The 13,111-nt window shown below is 46.2% G+C and overlaps 1 protein-coding gene across 7 annotated transcripts in view; it reads right to left on the bottom strand.

The window, feature by feature from the left end:
• Positions 1 to 13,111, bottom strand: part of Aff1 (AF4/FMR2 family member 1) — a 161,771-nt gene that overhangs the window by 70,924 nt on the left and 77,736 nt on the right. The window contains exon 1 of one of the 7 annotated variants that reach the window (XM_029544936.1): positions 6,109 to 6,215. The exons of 5 other annotated variants lie outside the window; for them this stretch is intronic. In XM_029544936.1, coding sequence (XP_029400796.1) covers positions 6,109 to 6,113 — 5 coding nt within the window. In that variant the 5' untranslated portion in view covers positions 6,114 to 6,215. Of the gene's footprint in view, positions 1 to 1,591; positions 2,126 to 6,108; positions 6,216 to 13,111 lie in introns of those variants that run through there. One more of the 7 variants, XM_029544933.1, reaches the window with a different exon arrangement.

Genomic DNA, 13,111 nt, shown 5'->3' with positions numbered 1-13,111 from the left:
CCCTCCCCACCCCACCCCCGAAATTGTTTAAGTCTTTTTGAAATCTAGAGCAAGGTAAATTTCAAAGCAAAGCGGTGGCACCGTCCACAGGGTGGGTGGAGCTGTTGCTGGCTGCCTTAAACCAAGCACTGCGCAAGGTAGGGAAAGACAGGCACTCAGATGTGCACATGGTGGGGGCCCACAGTTACAGCGCACGTGAGGGGCAGAGCTTTGCAGAGCCTGACCGGTCCACGAGTGCACACATGATGTGGAGGCTTAACTGCTGCATCACGTGTGATCTGGGCTCTGGGAATCAAACTCTGGTTGCTAGGCTGGCTCGGCAATCACCTTACCTGCTAAGCCATGTCACCAGCCTTCTGAATGGGGGGATCTCCCCCCCCCCAAACGCAGAAGCCAGCAAAGGTCTCTTATTGATTCTCACTCTGTAATTACCGCTAAATAATTACAAGTTAACTACAGCTTTAATTAAAGGCAACTAACCTCCCACGGGAGAAGCAACAGATTTTCACACTCTTGCACACTCAGAGTAACACCACGTTGATATCCAAAAAGCCGTGCTGAGGGGCGACGGCACTCTGAATTAACACACCCTCCTGTGTGTTTAAGAGTAGGGCAAAGGCCTTGTCGAGGCAGAGTACAGAGCTCAGGGTCTACACAGGAAGACCTCATGGAGGAAGAGACTGCAAGCTCCTGGGTGAGGACGGACGGTGGAGAGGACAAGCTGCCCCACCCACCATGCTGTTCCTCAGTCTGCACTGTCTGGGCGCATGCGCTCTTGCTCTCTCTCTCTTCTCTCTCTCCCCACCCCACCCCCGTCCCCCCCACCCCGTCTCTGTCTTGTTTTCAATCAGACCTGACAAAGTAGAATTTCTTTAAAGACCCATTTTTCAAGTTGGGGGGAAAAAATGAGGCTCAAAGACTGACTGTCTCACAAAGCCCTGGAAATCCAAGCCTGGTGATGAAGCCTTTCGCTCCCAGTCGCTGGGCTCAGTCGCTGGGCTAAGTTACACCGGGCAGTGATGACTAAGGTATGCTAGCTGCTAATCACTCTTAATTCCTTCGTTTTGAGGAGGTGCAAGGCAACCCAGGTATTATCCCTGCCAGTTGAACAATCTCGGAACCACAGAACGCATGACTGGTTCGACTGATTCCACAAAGCCCTTACAGGAAGCTACTTAAGAGGGGCCTAAGCGGGCGCTCTTCCATTCTCCAAACACTGAGCTGCATACAATCCTTCTTTAGATCCTTGTTAAATTTTACAAACTTGAGGTCAGATCGCACAGTAACCTCTGGGCTCACAAGTCATTTCTCATATATAAAAGACTCATGCATGTAAATTCATTTCATGGATAGGCCATATAAATATCCTTGCTCCTAAGTATCCATAATATACCGAAAAGGGAGCTTGCTAAGACTCCTGGCTGGTGAGCTGAGCCTACGGGTTCCTAGGGTTTCCACTCCAACCCCGAGCTCCTCATCAGCAGAGGAAGAGATGTGAAGCCTCAAAATCGCTGGACTAATTCTTTCATAAAAAATAAAATTTACAAAATTTTAAAAAGCACATGGGTTGAAGTGTTACATATGGCCCCACCTGCAAGACTGATGACCACAAACATCCAGTGGTTCCACAGACGTGCCGATAGACATCCACAGACAGGGAGAACACTCAGTAACCACAACTGGCGTCATGACACTCTGCATCCTGGAGACTCAACAGAACACAGAGGAAAAAACCTCTACAGGGGAACATCAAGTCCGTGGTCCTCACTGCCTCCTGAACCCATGTAAAAGGTCATGACCCTTGTTCCTGCTGACTGTAAAGGGCATGGAGGCCACTTTTACCTTGGTATTGATGATCACAGACTCGTGGTTGAGAAAGGGGGACATAGAACACTTTGGGGCAGGGTGGAGGTGGGGGGGACAGTCAAGCTCCAGTGAATATACAAGCAACAGAAAATGGATGTTTTCTTCCTTTTTTTCATCTTTTTGAGAGGCAGGTCACAGAGGCAGGGATTAGACCTGGGAGACTAGAAGGTTCTGGGCTAAATTGCACAGGTCAGTGCACTCTGGGTTCACAGTTCAAGGTTCTCAAGTGATCAATAAAAGTATTATGGGAAAAAAATCATCTCCATTCCCAAAAGAAGGGGAAAAACACATCAAACTTCAGTGAGGAGAGAAATAGTCTCTCTCTACGGAAACAAAGAGAAAATAACGTCTTCAGAACCTGGAGCTGCCCTGTGTTTAAACAACATCTGGACAGATACAATTTAATGTGTTGACATTTTTCATAACACCAATATGTAAAAAGTTTCCAAGCTATAGGGTGGTAGGAACAGAAACAGGGGCAGAAGACAAGTCAGGCGCTGCCAGGATCCTTGAGAGAGCACTCATGCTCGAACGCACAAAGCCACAAAGCACGGAACTGCAGAATAAACACAAGCCAGCGAGCTGGACTACAACCCACATGCTCTCACTGACAGAACTCCCCACAGGAACCTAGGTAAAAAATAAAAAAGCTGAATGAACCTCTGGAAACCTATAACGCACAGGGTGTGCTCACTTTCAGAGAGGTGGTGAAAATCCTAAAATTCAGTTCCAATTCCTCACCCCGTCAGAGTATGGTGATTAAGTCAGCCCCACGCTGGGCCTGTCTGGGTGCATTAACTCAAAGGCTTCTCCTTGGGGGATGGAATGTGTCACAGAGGAGTTAAAGTACTGAGAAAACCCAACTCTGTAGGCATGGGGGCGGGGGTCCTCTCTTTTCCTTCCTGACCACTATCGAAGGAAGCAGCCAAAGGGGGCTGGGGATGGGGGGGGGGAGATGAGGAAGGCCTCAAGCCACACAAAGGCCCAAGCTGGGCTGGAGACATGGGGCAGCATGCTGTGGTAAGGTCCACCTGAAGAGCCTTCTCCCAGGCCAGAGCTCAGAGCTCACAAGCCTTGCCACTAAACTAGGTTAGTCAATCGGGAAAGCTGAATGCCATTCACGCTCCCATGGCAACCCAGGGCCCACGGGGCTGCCTGCGAACAGCTGACTACCCATTTATCACCCCTGACTGCTCGCTCCGTGTATGCCTCTTTCTCAAAGATGTCACCAGCTCCCTCTAGAATTAATGCTCAAAGTTTTAATTCTCCTTTGGAGACTACAGGGGAGTTTCACGAATCTCTCCTTGTAGTCAGAGAAGAAAGAAATCCATCGACTGGGCTCTGGCTCACTGATGTAGAGGCTCTCTGCTGTTCTGCCTTGACCATACAAACGGAAACAACTTACAAGACTCACAGCTTCCAGCCACCTTGCCTTACGAAATAGGGACATATGTTTGTGTCACAAGTGGATAGGAGTGAAGGAACGGGATCGGCAGCTTCTGTCACATGACTTTAAAACATTGGGAATGGTTCTGCCTGGCTTACATTTGTCTTCTGTCCTTTGTTTCCATTCCAAAAGCTTGGGAACTTTTTTTTTTTAACACATTGGCTTTAGGAAAAAAAAAAATCACTGCATTCTAACAGTACATTAGTTTGCCATTAAACTGTATCTCTCCCAATGTTGTTTACAGAAAGACAGCTTCATGTTTTGTAGACAAAATAAATGTTGTTTCCAAACAAGAGACTACTCCCCCATAGTTCCACGTATATGAAAAGAATGTGCGAGAGGCTTTCTCATAATAAGAACCACTCGGCTAACTCTTCCAAGGTTTCCACTCTTCCTACCTCCCCCTTAACCTAAAACACACTACAACAACAAGCTGGATGACGGGGACTTGGTCCCCAAACACACACAGGCTTACAACACAAACTGACATTATCTGGCGCCCCACCAGAAGACAACAATGATTCTATCAGCTGTTTTCCTGGGGCTGAACCCAGGGATTATCTGTGTTAGCCCCACCCCACCCCCACCTTCACAAAACTTAAATCAGCCTTGAAAAATACTGCCCGATCACTCTCCTCTGAGGGTAACTACACTCAATAAAGAAAGTTAAATTCTTGTTATGCATCATAAAGTCTCTTTCACCATTCAGAGGCAGTTTGCATACCTTAGATGCATGTAACAAGTTTTTAACTGATACCGACTCTAAGGAAACACCCTGTTAATTTACCTTGCAGAAGAACCTGGCAGGTACTTCTGCATAGGTCCTAATACACTTTACACTCTCTAAGGTTTCCCAGGAGACTAGGGTGATGTGGTTCCTGGAGCATTCTGTGTATATTCAGCTCTGGGCCTGGTGTGGTTCTGCACAGCTTCAATACCTTCACTTGGGAGGCAAAGGCAGGCAGACCTCTCTGAGGCCAGGCTAGCCTGGTTTGCAGAGTAAGTTCTACAGGCACCAGGGCTACCAAAAGAGACCCAGGCTCGCTCAAAAAATAGTTTTGTTGCAACATTCTCTTCACAAAAAAAGATATTCATGTACTATTTCAGCAGAGCCCCACACACACACACACACACACAGAGAGAGAGAGAGAGAGAGAGAGAGAGAGAGAGAGAGAGAGAGAGAGCAAAACAAAATGGAGTAAAGAAACACTGTGATTATTATTTTGCAAAGCTCTAAACAGTAGATCAGCCGCAGGTTGTTAATTCTGTGCATGAAGAAGCAAAAGCTCACAGCCGGCAGTAAAACAAGGTACAGGATCCAAAGTCCGAGCGCCAGGGCTGCTGTTCATGGCACACTTGTTTCTCCTTGGAATACATGTAGATATATTTAGAGGGAAGATCTTACTGATCTACAGGTAGAGAAGCATAACCACCTACCTTTTATTAAGGCTGCCTTATGGTGATGCACTACCCAACAGAAACGAGAGACACAGATGAGAAGAAAGGCTAGGTGTTCCACAACACAGCAGATAAAGCCCCTGCCTTCCAAGCATATCAATAAAGGGGGGTGGGGGGGATGGAGAACAGGGCTGGAGCAATGGCCAAGCAGTTACAAGCACTGGCTTAACCGGCTGTAACTCTAGTTCCAAGGAATCTGATACCTTTGCTTCCCTTGACACCGGGCACCCACATGGTGCACAGGGATACACAGAGGCAAAATACCCAAACACATAATTAATATATAATATGTGATATTAGTTAACACCCAAACACACAGTTAATATATAATATATAGTATATAACATATCATATATAATATAATATATGTATGTACATTAGGGCTACAGAGATGGCTCAGCAATTGAGAATGCCCAACGGTCTTGCAGAAGACCAAGATTTAGTTCCTAGCCCCTACACGGCAGCTCACAACCATCTGTAACTTCAGTTCTAGGAAGCTACTCAGTGCCTTCTTCTGACCTCTGTAGGCACCTGACACGCACCCATACACATACAGGAAGGTAAATAAATCACGCACACGCATGCGCATACACACACGAGGAAGGCTACCATGCAAATAAGAACAATTACAGAAGCCACACCAGTGAAAGGTAGGAACTCTCACCTCGAAGTTTTGGCAATCTGTCACTAGAAGTTAATAAAACGCTTTTCATTGTTATGTGCAATGGAACTGCAAAGTTACAGAAAATCCTGTCTCTGTGAAGGGTTGCCCCATAACAGTACTCTACCTGCTGCAAACTTTAGAGACATACGAAGAACACCCCCTCCCTTGAAGATAAAACCTGCCATCCTGAGCTAAGCGGTCTTGACACACACCTTTGATTCCATCAGAGGCAGGTGGATCTCTGAGTTCCAGAGGCCAGCCTTGTCTACAGAGTTCCAGGACAGCAAGGGACACACAGTGATACCCTATCTCAATAAAAAGTAAGGAAGGAAGGAAGGAAGGAAGGAAGGAAGGAAGGAAGGAAGGAAGGAAGGAAGGAAGGAAGGAAGGAAAACCTGCCCCTTTCCCCATCAAAATGACATTGTTCACTTAGGGGCAGACAGCGCTGTTGGCTTCCCAGGAACAACCAGAACCCTGGCCCCACGTGACTATATCATTCTCTTCACTACTCAATTGCGCATGAAGGGCACAGTATCACAGGCCTAGAAGATAATGAAGCTGACTGAACTTGGCCTCCTTACAGTCATGAGCTGAAAAAGAGTCCTGCCTGTGGTCACAACTAAGAAAGAATGTAGGCACGCGACCTTTGGGTCTATTATTTTTAAACACTTACTGCATTTAGTTCATCGCTTTTCATCTCTGGAGAAGCAAGTTAATAATGCTGGAACGCTGAACCCGATATGCAAGTGAGGTACTGTATGTACTTCGGCACTGGGGTGTTGAGCCAACCAGCTGCTCTCCTGAGCTCTCCACCTCCGCAGAGCTGCCTCCCAGATCTCTTAAACTCCTAAATCTGATCTTATTCATCCCCCCTGAGGCCCAAGCCTCCTACAGGGTTTGCAGCTGCAGAGGGAGGGTGGTGGCAGCAAATATGACCCCCAGTGAGGATCTGAGCACCCAGTCTCCCCTCAGGTCACCTCTCCAAGCAGAGCTCCAAGAGCCAGGAGGCAGGAGAGCTCAGGTCTAAGCTCTCTCCATTGTCATTATCAGGCTACATCCTCTGTTGTGTTGACAGCTATCTTATCTAGACAGACTCGAGACGTGCCTGGGGTTGTCTTCTTATCCTAGAAGCTCTTTGAGGACACAGATCCCTCCTGAGGGAGCCATTCCTAGCACCATGATCACCCAACTGCCACTTACCCCATCATATCTGACTTAAGTGATTATATGCAGACACCCGTCAGCCACTGAGAATTCTGGAGAATTCTGTCGCTCTGTAAGATGACAAACTGTGATTCACTGTCTGATACCTAAAATGGATCTTGCCAGCAGATCGTTCTGCCCATGAAATGACTCAAAGCCTCAAGGATGCTGACATCATCCCTTCCCAGATGCTCCAGGGGAGCCGTTGAGTAACTAACTCCATGTGCTCAATGAACACTGAGAGGAAGTTAGCAGCTTACTTTACCACAACGGAGAATTCAACATAAAACTGTGCTGGACAGAGGGGCAAGGGGGAAGATGTTTGGGTAAGATTTGACAGCAAATATATACTAATTTTTAAATCAACAGACTCAGGATAATGTTTATGTGTCATGCTAAGGGTAGAGAGGGCCATCTGCACAAAAGGAGACTTGTCAGACATGAGGACCCTGGGAAGTCAGTCACAAGTGGCCTCTCAGACCTCCATGTGGTGCTGTGGCATGTATATACTTACAAATTATGCATGATGGATAGATGAAAGGAAGGAAGGGAGGGAGGAAAGACAGACAGACAGCAGATTGATGGATGGACAGAAAGACAGCTGAATAAATAATTCCAATGTTAAGTTTAAGGCTAAAACTCCAAAATTCCACATACATCCCCCCCCCAAAAAAAGTCAATGGAGGAAAGGACACAGAAGACATTAAACAAGGTGAGAAATGAGATAACAGGTCCCCACCAAGGCTCAGAGCCTTCAGACCTTGCCTGTGCTGCAGGCGGTGGAAGCTGAAGCCCAGAGTTTGAACACGACAGACTCTCCATCCAGACCCTCCCATTGCTCAGTTAGGTATCACTCTGTGCAGATCCAGGAGCCTGCCCGGAAGGCCCCATCTTCAGAACGTTCACCTCCAAAAAGTTACCACAGCCTTCTTCCCAGGCCTGAAACAACAACAATGCGGCTGGTGCCCTGTCTGGGTGCTGGGCCTGGGCCTGGTGCCCTGTCTGGGTGCTGGGCCTGGGCCTGGGCCTGGGCCTGGGCCTGGTGCCCTGTCTGGATGCTGGGCCTGGGCTGTCTCTCTTGTCTCTCACTGCTATCTCACGGCCTAGATCTACGTGTGGCTCACCTCACAGAGACTTTCTAGCTCTTCACCATGCTTCATCTCTTTCAGTTACTATCCGAAGATAACTTATCCACCGCCATCTTATCTACTCGGGGATCCTGTCATTCTCAATCCACCCCAAACTCCCTAGGCTACCCAGACAGTGGGGCGAGCGGACTGCCACACACCTGCTCTGTGCTTGGTTGAACATAACACATCTATTTTGAAAAGATGCACTTTCACAACGTAACTTTCATAAAACAAGGAGTAGGGAACCATTCTTGAAGTGTTTAATGCATCGACCGATATTCAAGTTCCAAACAGGAAATAAGAAAAAAACCAATGTATTCCCAAATCCACTTATCATTCAACTGCTTGCTGAACTAGATGTGACTGGGTGACACGATGAACAACTTTCCTCACAAGACATCATTCGGAAGCAAGTTAGTGTTATTGTTTTAAAATTAGCTCTACAGCCCATACGGAAAATTAAACATTAAGCGGGGGTATTTTTTGCTTTTGTTTTTGTTTTGTCTTGTTTTGCTTTTGAGACATGGTCACTTGGTACAGTCCTTCATGGCCTGCAACTCCTTATCTACACCAGGCTGACCTTAAACTCACAGAGCTCTGCCTCTGGAATACTGGGATTAAAGGAGTGACAACAGGCCAGGCCTAAGTGTTTTTTAAAAGGTATTTTTCACTTGATAGTTAGTTCCAGATAACTACAAACAGGCAGTCCCTCCTGTACAACAGCTCCGAACACACGGGAGTTGGCAATCCAAAGGAAGAGTCCCTCCCAAAAAATGAACTTCCAGCACACACTCCAGAAAACCCATTGCATCTTGTCTGTGTGAAGTGGAGACTGTGTGAAGTGAAGCCAGCTCACTGGCACGGCCTCAGCCGGGACAAAGGCTCAGCCCTAAGCCTTTGCTACCCCACAGCAGGAAGCAACAGGAAAGACTGGCTCTTGGAAAATGAAAGGAAAAGCAGGGTCTGTGTATCGATAACAGTGGGAGAACAATGGGGTGGCATGGAACCGGTTGAGGGGCAATTTGTTTCTCTGCATCCCCAAGGATAAAACTTAAAAAAAACACTGTATCATTATCAGCTTGCAGAGACCCACCAAAACAGCTCTCTATCGCTGACTGAGCAGCAATGGCAGCAGCAACAGCAGCAGCAGTAAAAGTGACAGGGCTCCTATGTCCCCTGAACAACACAAGCTCTTCTAGCAGAGACCAGGGTCAACTGTATTTTCAGAGTTAAACGACTGCTGTGGGTAGGTACAGCTATACTAAGAGAAACTTAAACTAAGTTTGGCTTTGTTGCTGTTGGTTTTGTTTTGCTTTGCTTTGCTTTAAATCAGACTCTGGGCAAACACAGTGACAAAGCATAGGGCACGCATCTTATTTGCATATTATACAAAGCAGAAAACAAACATCCAAGAACTAATTGTCCATAAAGATGTTTTATAGGAACCTTCAGCATTTCTTTTCCTCTGCATCCTGACTGTATTTACCTCCCTTTAAAAATCTAAATTTGAGAACTAATTGTCCATAAAGACATTTTACAGGGCCCTCGGCATCCTGACTGTATTTTCCTCCTCCCCCTTTGGAAATCTAATTACCCACGCCACACTTGTTCTCACAGAAAGTTTACTGTTGTAAACTGTTCTTTCTCAGTCCAAGTGGGAAGAAGAGTGACACTCTTCCGGGAGAAAGCTCCTGCTTCCTATGGCCACAGCAACAATTCCATGTTTCTAAATACTCTCATTTCCATCCTAACCCCGATCACCTCCCACCACCCGCCGTAATTGGCATCTCCTTAAAGCTAAACAGTGAGTTACTGTTTTCCTGGAGCAGTCTCCCTTCATTTAACCTCTGCTATGTGGTGCTGTGAGCTTTACACAGCTTGTTGGGATTCCTTGGGCTGGACTTTAGCCCAAACATCAACATTTACATGCAGAATATATCATCCTTCCCAAGTACAAGCAATGCATATGCACAATGGGTATCTATTAATCTCAACAAAGCATCCTACCTTTGTCATGGAGAGAATAATATCTGAAAGCTCACAACTAGAAGAGGCACACTTAAGGATTCTTAAGAGCTTACACCCTGGATAGTGTGTTAACAGTTACATCTCACCTCCTTCAGAAAAGCAGAAGTTCATATACCTGTCATAAATTAAGAAAACGCAAAGATTCAAAACTAATTAATGTGCTATGATAAAAATTATTTTAGGCAACTATAAAATACTTGTCTTCGAATACAAAGGCATCTTGAATATTATTGATATCACTTAAACTTATTCAAGCCCATAAATAAGTTGGTCTATAGTTTCCTGTGCTTTTAACACTTAAGCCTCAGGGTGACCAACGGAAAATCCACTTATTTCCAGGAAATACTGACTTTTTATGTGCCAGACCCAAGGATATAAGATTCTACACCCTGCAGAGACACACAAAGCAAGAGATGTAGTTCTAGTAGGTGAAAGTTCTGTTCTGTTAGTTACAATGTTGCAGAATGAGGAGAAAGGGCCTCAGAAGTAGTCCCGAGGAACCGGAATAACTTAGTGCAGTGTGCAGACATCTTAACTGGGACTTGAAAGATGAGCAGAAGTTTCCAGGCAGGGAAGGGACCCTGTGACCCCTGCAGCAAGCCCCGTGAGGAGTGATCAGTCACAAGGGACTGTTTGTACCTATCTCATCCCAACCCCCAACTCCCGTTTCTCATGGAGTGAAAGAAGCCCTGATAATGTGTGGGGATGACAGTTTCTTACAAACACCCAGTCTGGGAGGATGCCCTAATTATATCCCAGAGCAGCAACCCAGCACAACGGCCTGCAATCTTCTCCAGCCACAAGCAATGACCTAAAGTGACTGCACACACAGAGCACTGTGCTGGGAAGGAACCATGCAGACAGGTGGAGGTCAGAATTAAAAAGAAAGTTAACTGGGGCCTCAGATGACAGCGTGTTACCAGTGAGTGCTCTAAAAGGTCCTTTCTCTGATGCTAAACAGGTACCTCTGGGCTATGTGAAAGGCTCAAAGCTGGATCTCAGGAGCAGACAGCGTTATACAAAGGCTTGCTATGCAAACCCTGCTACAGTGCCCTCCTGCAATGATTTTAAAGATGTACATATTTTTTATGTATGTGTGTTTAACTTATGTATGTATGTATGTATGTATGTGCACCGTGAGCATGCAATGCCTGCACAGGCCAGGAGAGGGTGTCAGCTCTCCTAGAAGTAACTTCACATGTGCTGAGGATCAAGAAAGACCCCTATGGAAGAGCAGCCTGTGCCAGTAAAATGCTCAACACCTCTCCAGCTCCTAGTTGTTTTTTTTGTTGTTGTTGTTGTTGTTGTTGTTGTTGTTATTGTTTTGTTTTGTTTTTAAAGTTCACTTTAAGACTTTTCATTTTTAAAGAGTACATACTGCTTTGGAAATAATTTCCTCTGTAATATTCTGTCTTGTAGTAGTATTAACTTCTCATCTACTTTCCTGATGTGAAGGGAAAGGGCTATAAATCTCCCAGCTTATTGCTATCTCACCTAAATGTCTTCCTCTGCTCCCCTTAGCCCCAAAGATAGGCAAGGCAGGGCTGTGTGCTGGAAGGACGGCAGGCTGGCCTCTGGTGCCCCTCACCACATTGTGGCAGGACTCAGCCTTCCCTACCCCAGCGTCTCCTGTGCTTACCTGGTACCTCTCAACAGAGGAAGCAAGAGGACACACGAATATAAAGCCACCCCAGTGACTGGCTCTGGCTGAGCCTTAAGTAGGACAGTGAATTTACTAAAATCCTCTACAATAAGGTGAAGTTATTGAACAGGGCAGGAGGAAGAGGTGGCGGGCCTAGGAAAGCACATCTGTGACTGAAACCGAGGCCCAGGGAATCCCCAAATCCTTCTGACTCATGGCTCCAGCAAACAACAGCCGTTCTTGGAACATATGAAGAATCAAGAAAACTGCCTGCTGTCTGGTCAGAAATCTTGTTCCCAAACTGTCTGGTGGAACAGTACCACTGGATTTGAAAAACCTTAAGGGGTGGTGTCCAGAGTCACAGATGACTAAAGTCACAGAATTAAACCCCATCTCCTAACAGATGTAGAGCGAGCTTCTAATGCTCGTGCCATGCCATCTCCTTCCTCTTCTTTAAACCTCCTTCCCTCCTTCCCTCAGCATTAACCTCAGCAACCGCCCTCCTCAGCCCTTGGGGAGACCCCTGCTTCCCTTCAGCCCGAAAGTCAGAAATTCAACTGCTCCCTCACAGTGAAGTAGTGAGAACTGGCTGAGTAGTTATGGAACATTCTACCCAGAAGAGATGGGTTAAGAGCCGTCAGATAACCTGCCTGACAAATTACAACTTGCCCAACTTCAGCGTGGGGCCCCTGGTTATCTGGAGATCCATTCGCAGATATCCTGGAAGGACACCCAGTCACTCCCACAGTTATCTCATCATGGCCCAAAGGGAAGGCTCTGAGAAAAAGAGCTCAGAAATCAAAGGCGCAACCTATGCAGCATGACGGCACGTAGCTCAATCATTCTCCCTTTACCAAGCTCTGAACCCAGTGCTTTGCATGGTCTGGGCAACAGCTCCACCACTGTGCCACACTCCAATCCTCCCTTTTTATAATTTGAAAAAAAGCTTCACAATTTTATGGCTGGTCTCCGCAGCCTCCAACTCTCAACCCTTCTATCACAAGTGCTAAGAGGCCCAGCAATTAATCCATTCTTGAAGGAACAGTTCATGTGCATTTGCTGTTTTGAGTATTAGATAGGGCATCTACTGTCAGTGTCTTCACTTCCAAAAAGAAAAATAATAACAGTAACAACAACAATAATAATGGGGTTTGGAGTGATACTCTCATGTTTTCTATACCTCTAGCACAAGAGTTTTAGTTGTGAGTCATGGGAAATAAGTGTTAGAACTATGTTCACTAAATCCTAAGGCAGTCAAAAAAAACCCAGTAACTTAGGGTTGGGGAAATGAATGGTTCAGTGGCTAAGAGCACTGACTGTTCTTCCAGAGGATTCCAAGTAGAATAGACACATGGGACTTGACGCCCTTCTGGTTCCCTCAGGCTCCAGTGAGGCACATGGTGTCCAGACATACATGCAGCCAAAACACTCATACACACAAAAATATATTTTTTGTAAATTCTACTACATGTTGAATGTTTCTCTAGAATGAAAAAATACCAGTGACTGCATAAAAATGCATGAGAATTCCCAGTTAAAAAGAAGTCAGGTAGCTGGGTGGTGGTGGCGCACGCCTATAATCCCAGCACTCGGGAGGCAGAGGCAGGTAGATTTCTGAGTTCGAGGCCAGCCTGGTCTACAGAGTGAGTTCCAGGACAGCCAGGGCTATACAG

The sequence above is a fragment of the Mus pahari genome, chromosome 13 (genome assembly GCF_900095145.1).
Source record: "Mus pahari chromosome 13, PAHARI_EIJ_v1.1, whole genome shotgun sequence".
Taxonomy (NCBI): Eukaryota; Metazoa; Chordata; class Mammalia; order Rodentia; family Muridae; genus Mus; species Mus pahari.
Note: the sequence above shows the minus strand (reverse complement) of the source record. Positions and strands in the feature narration are given on the sequence as shown.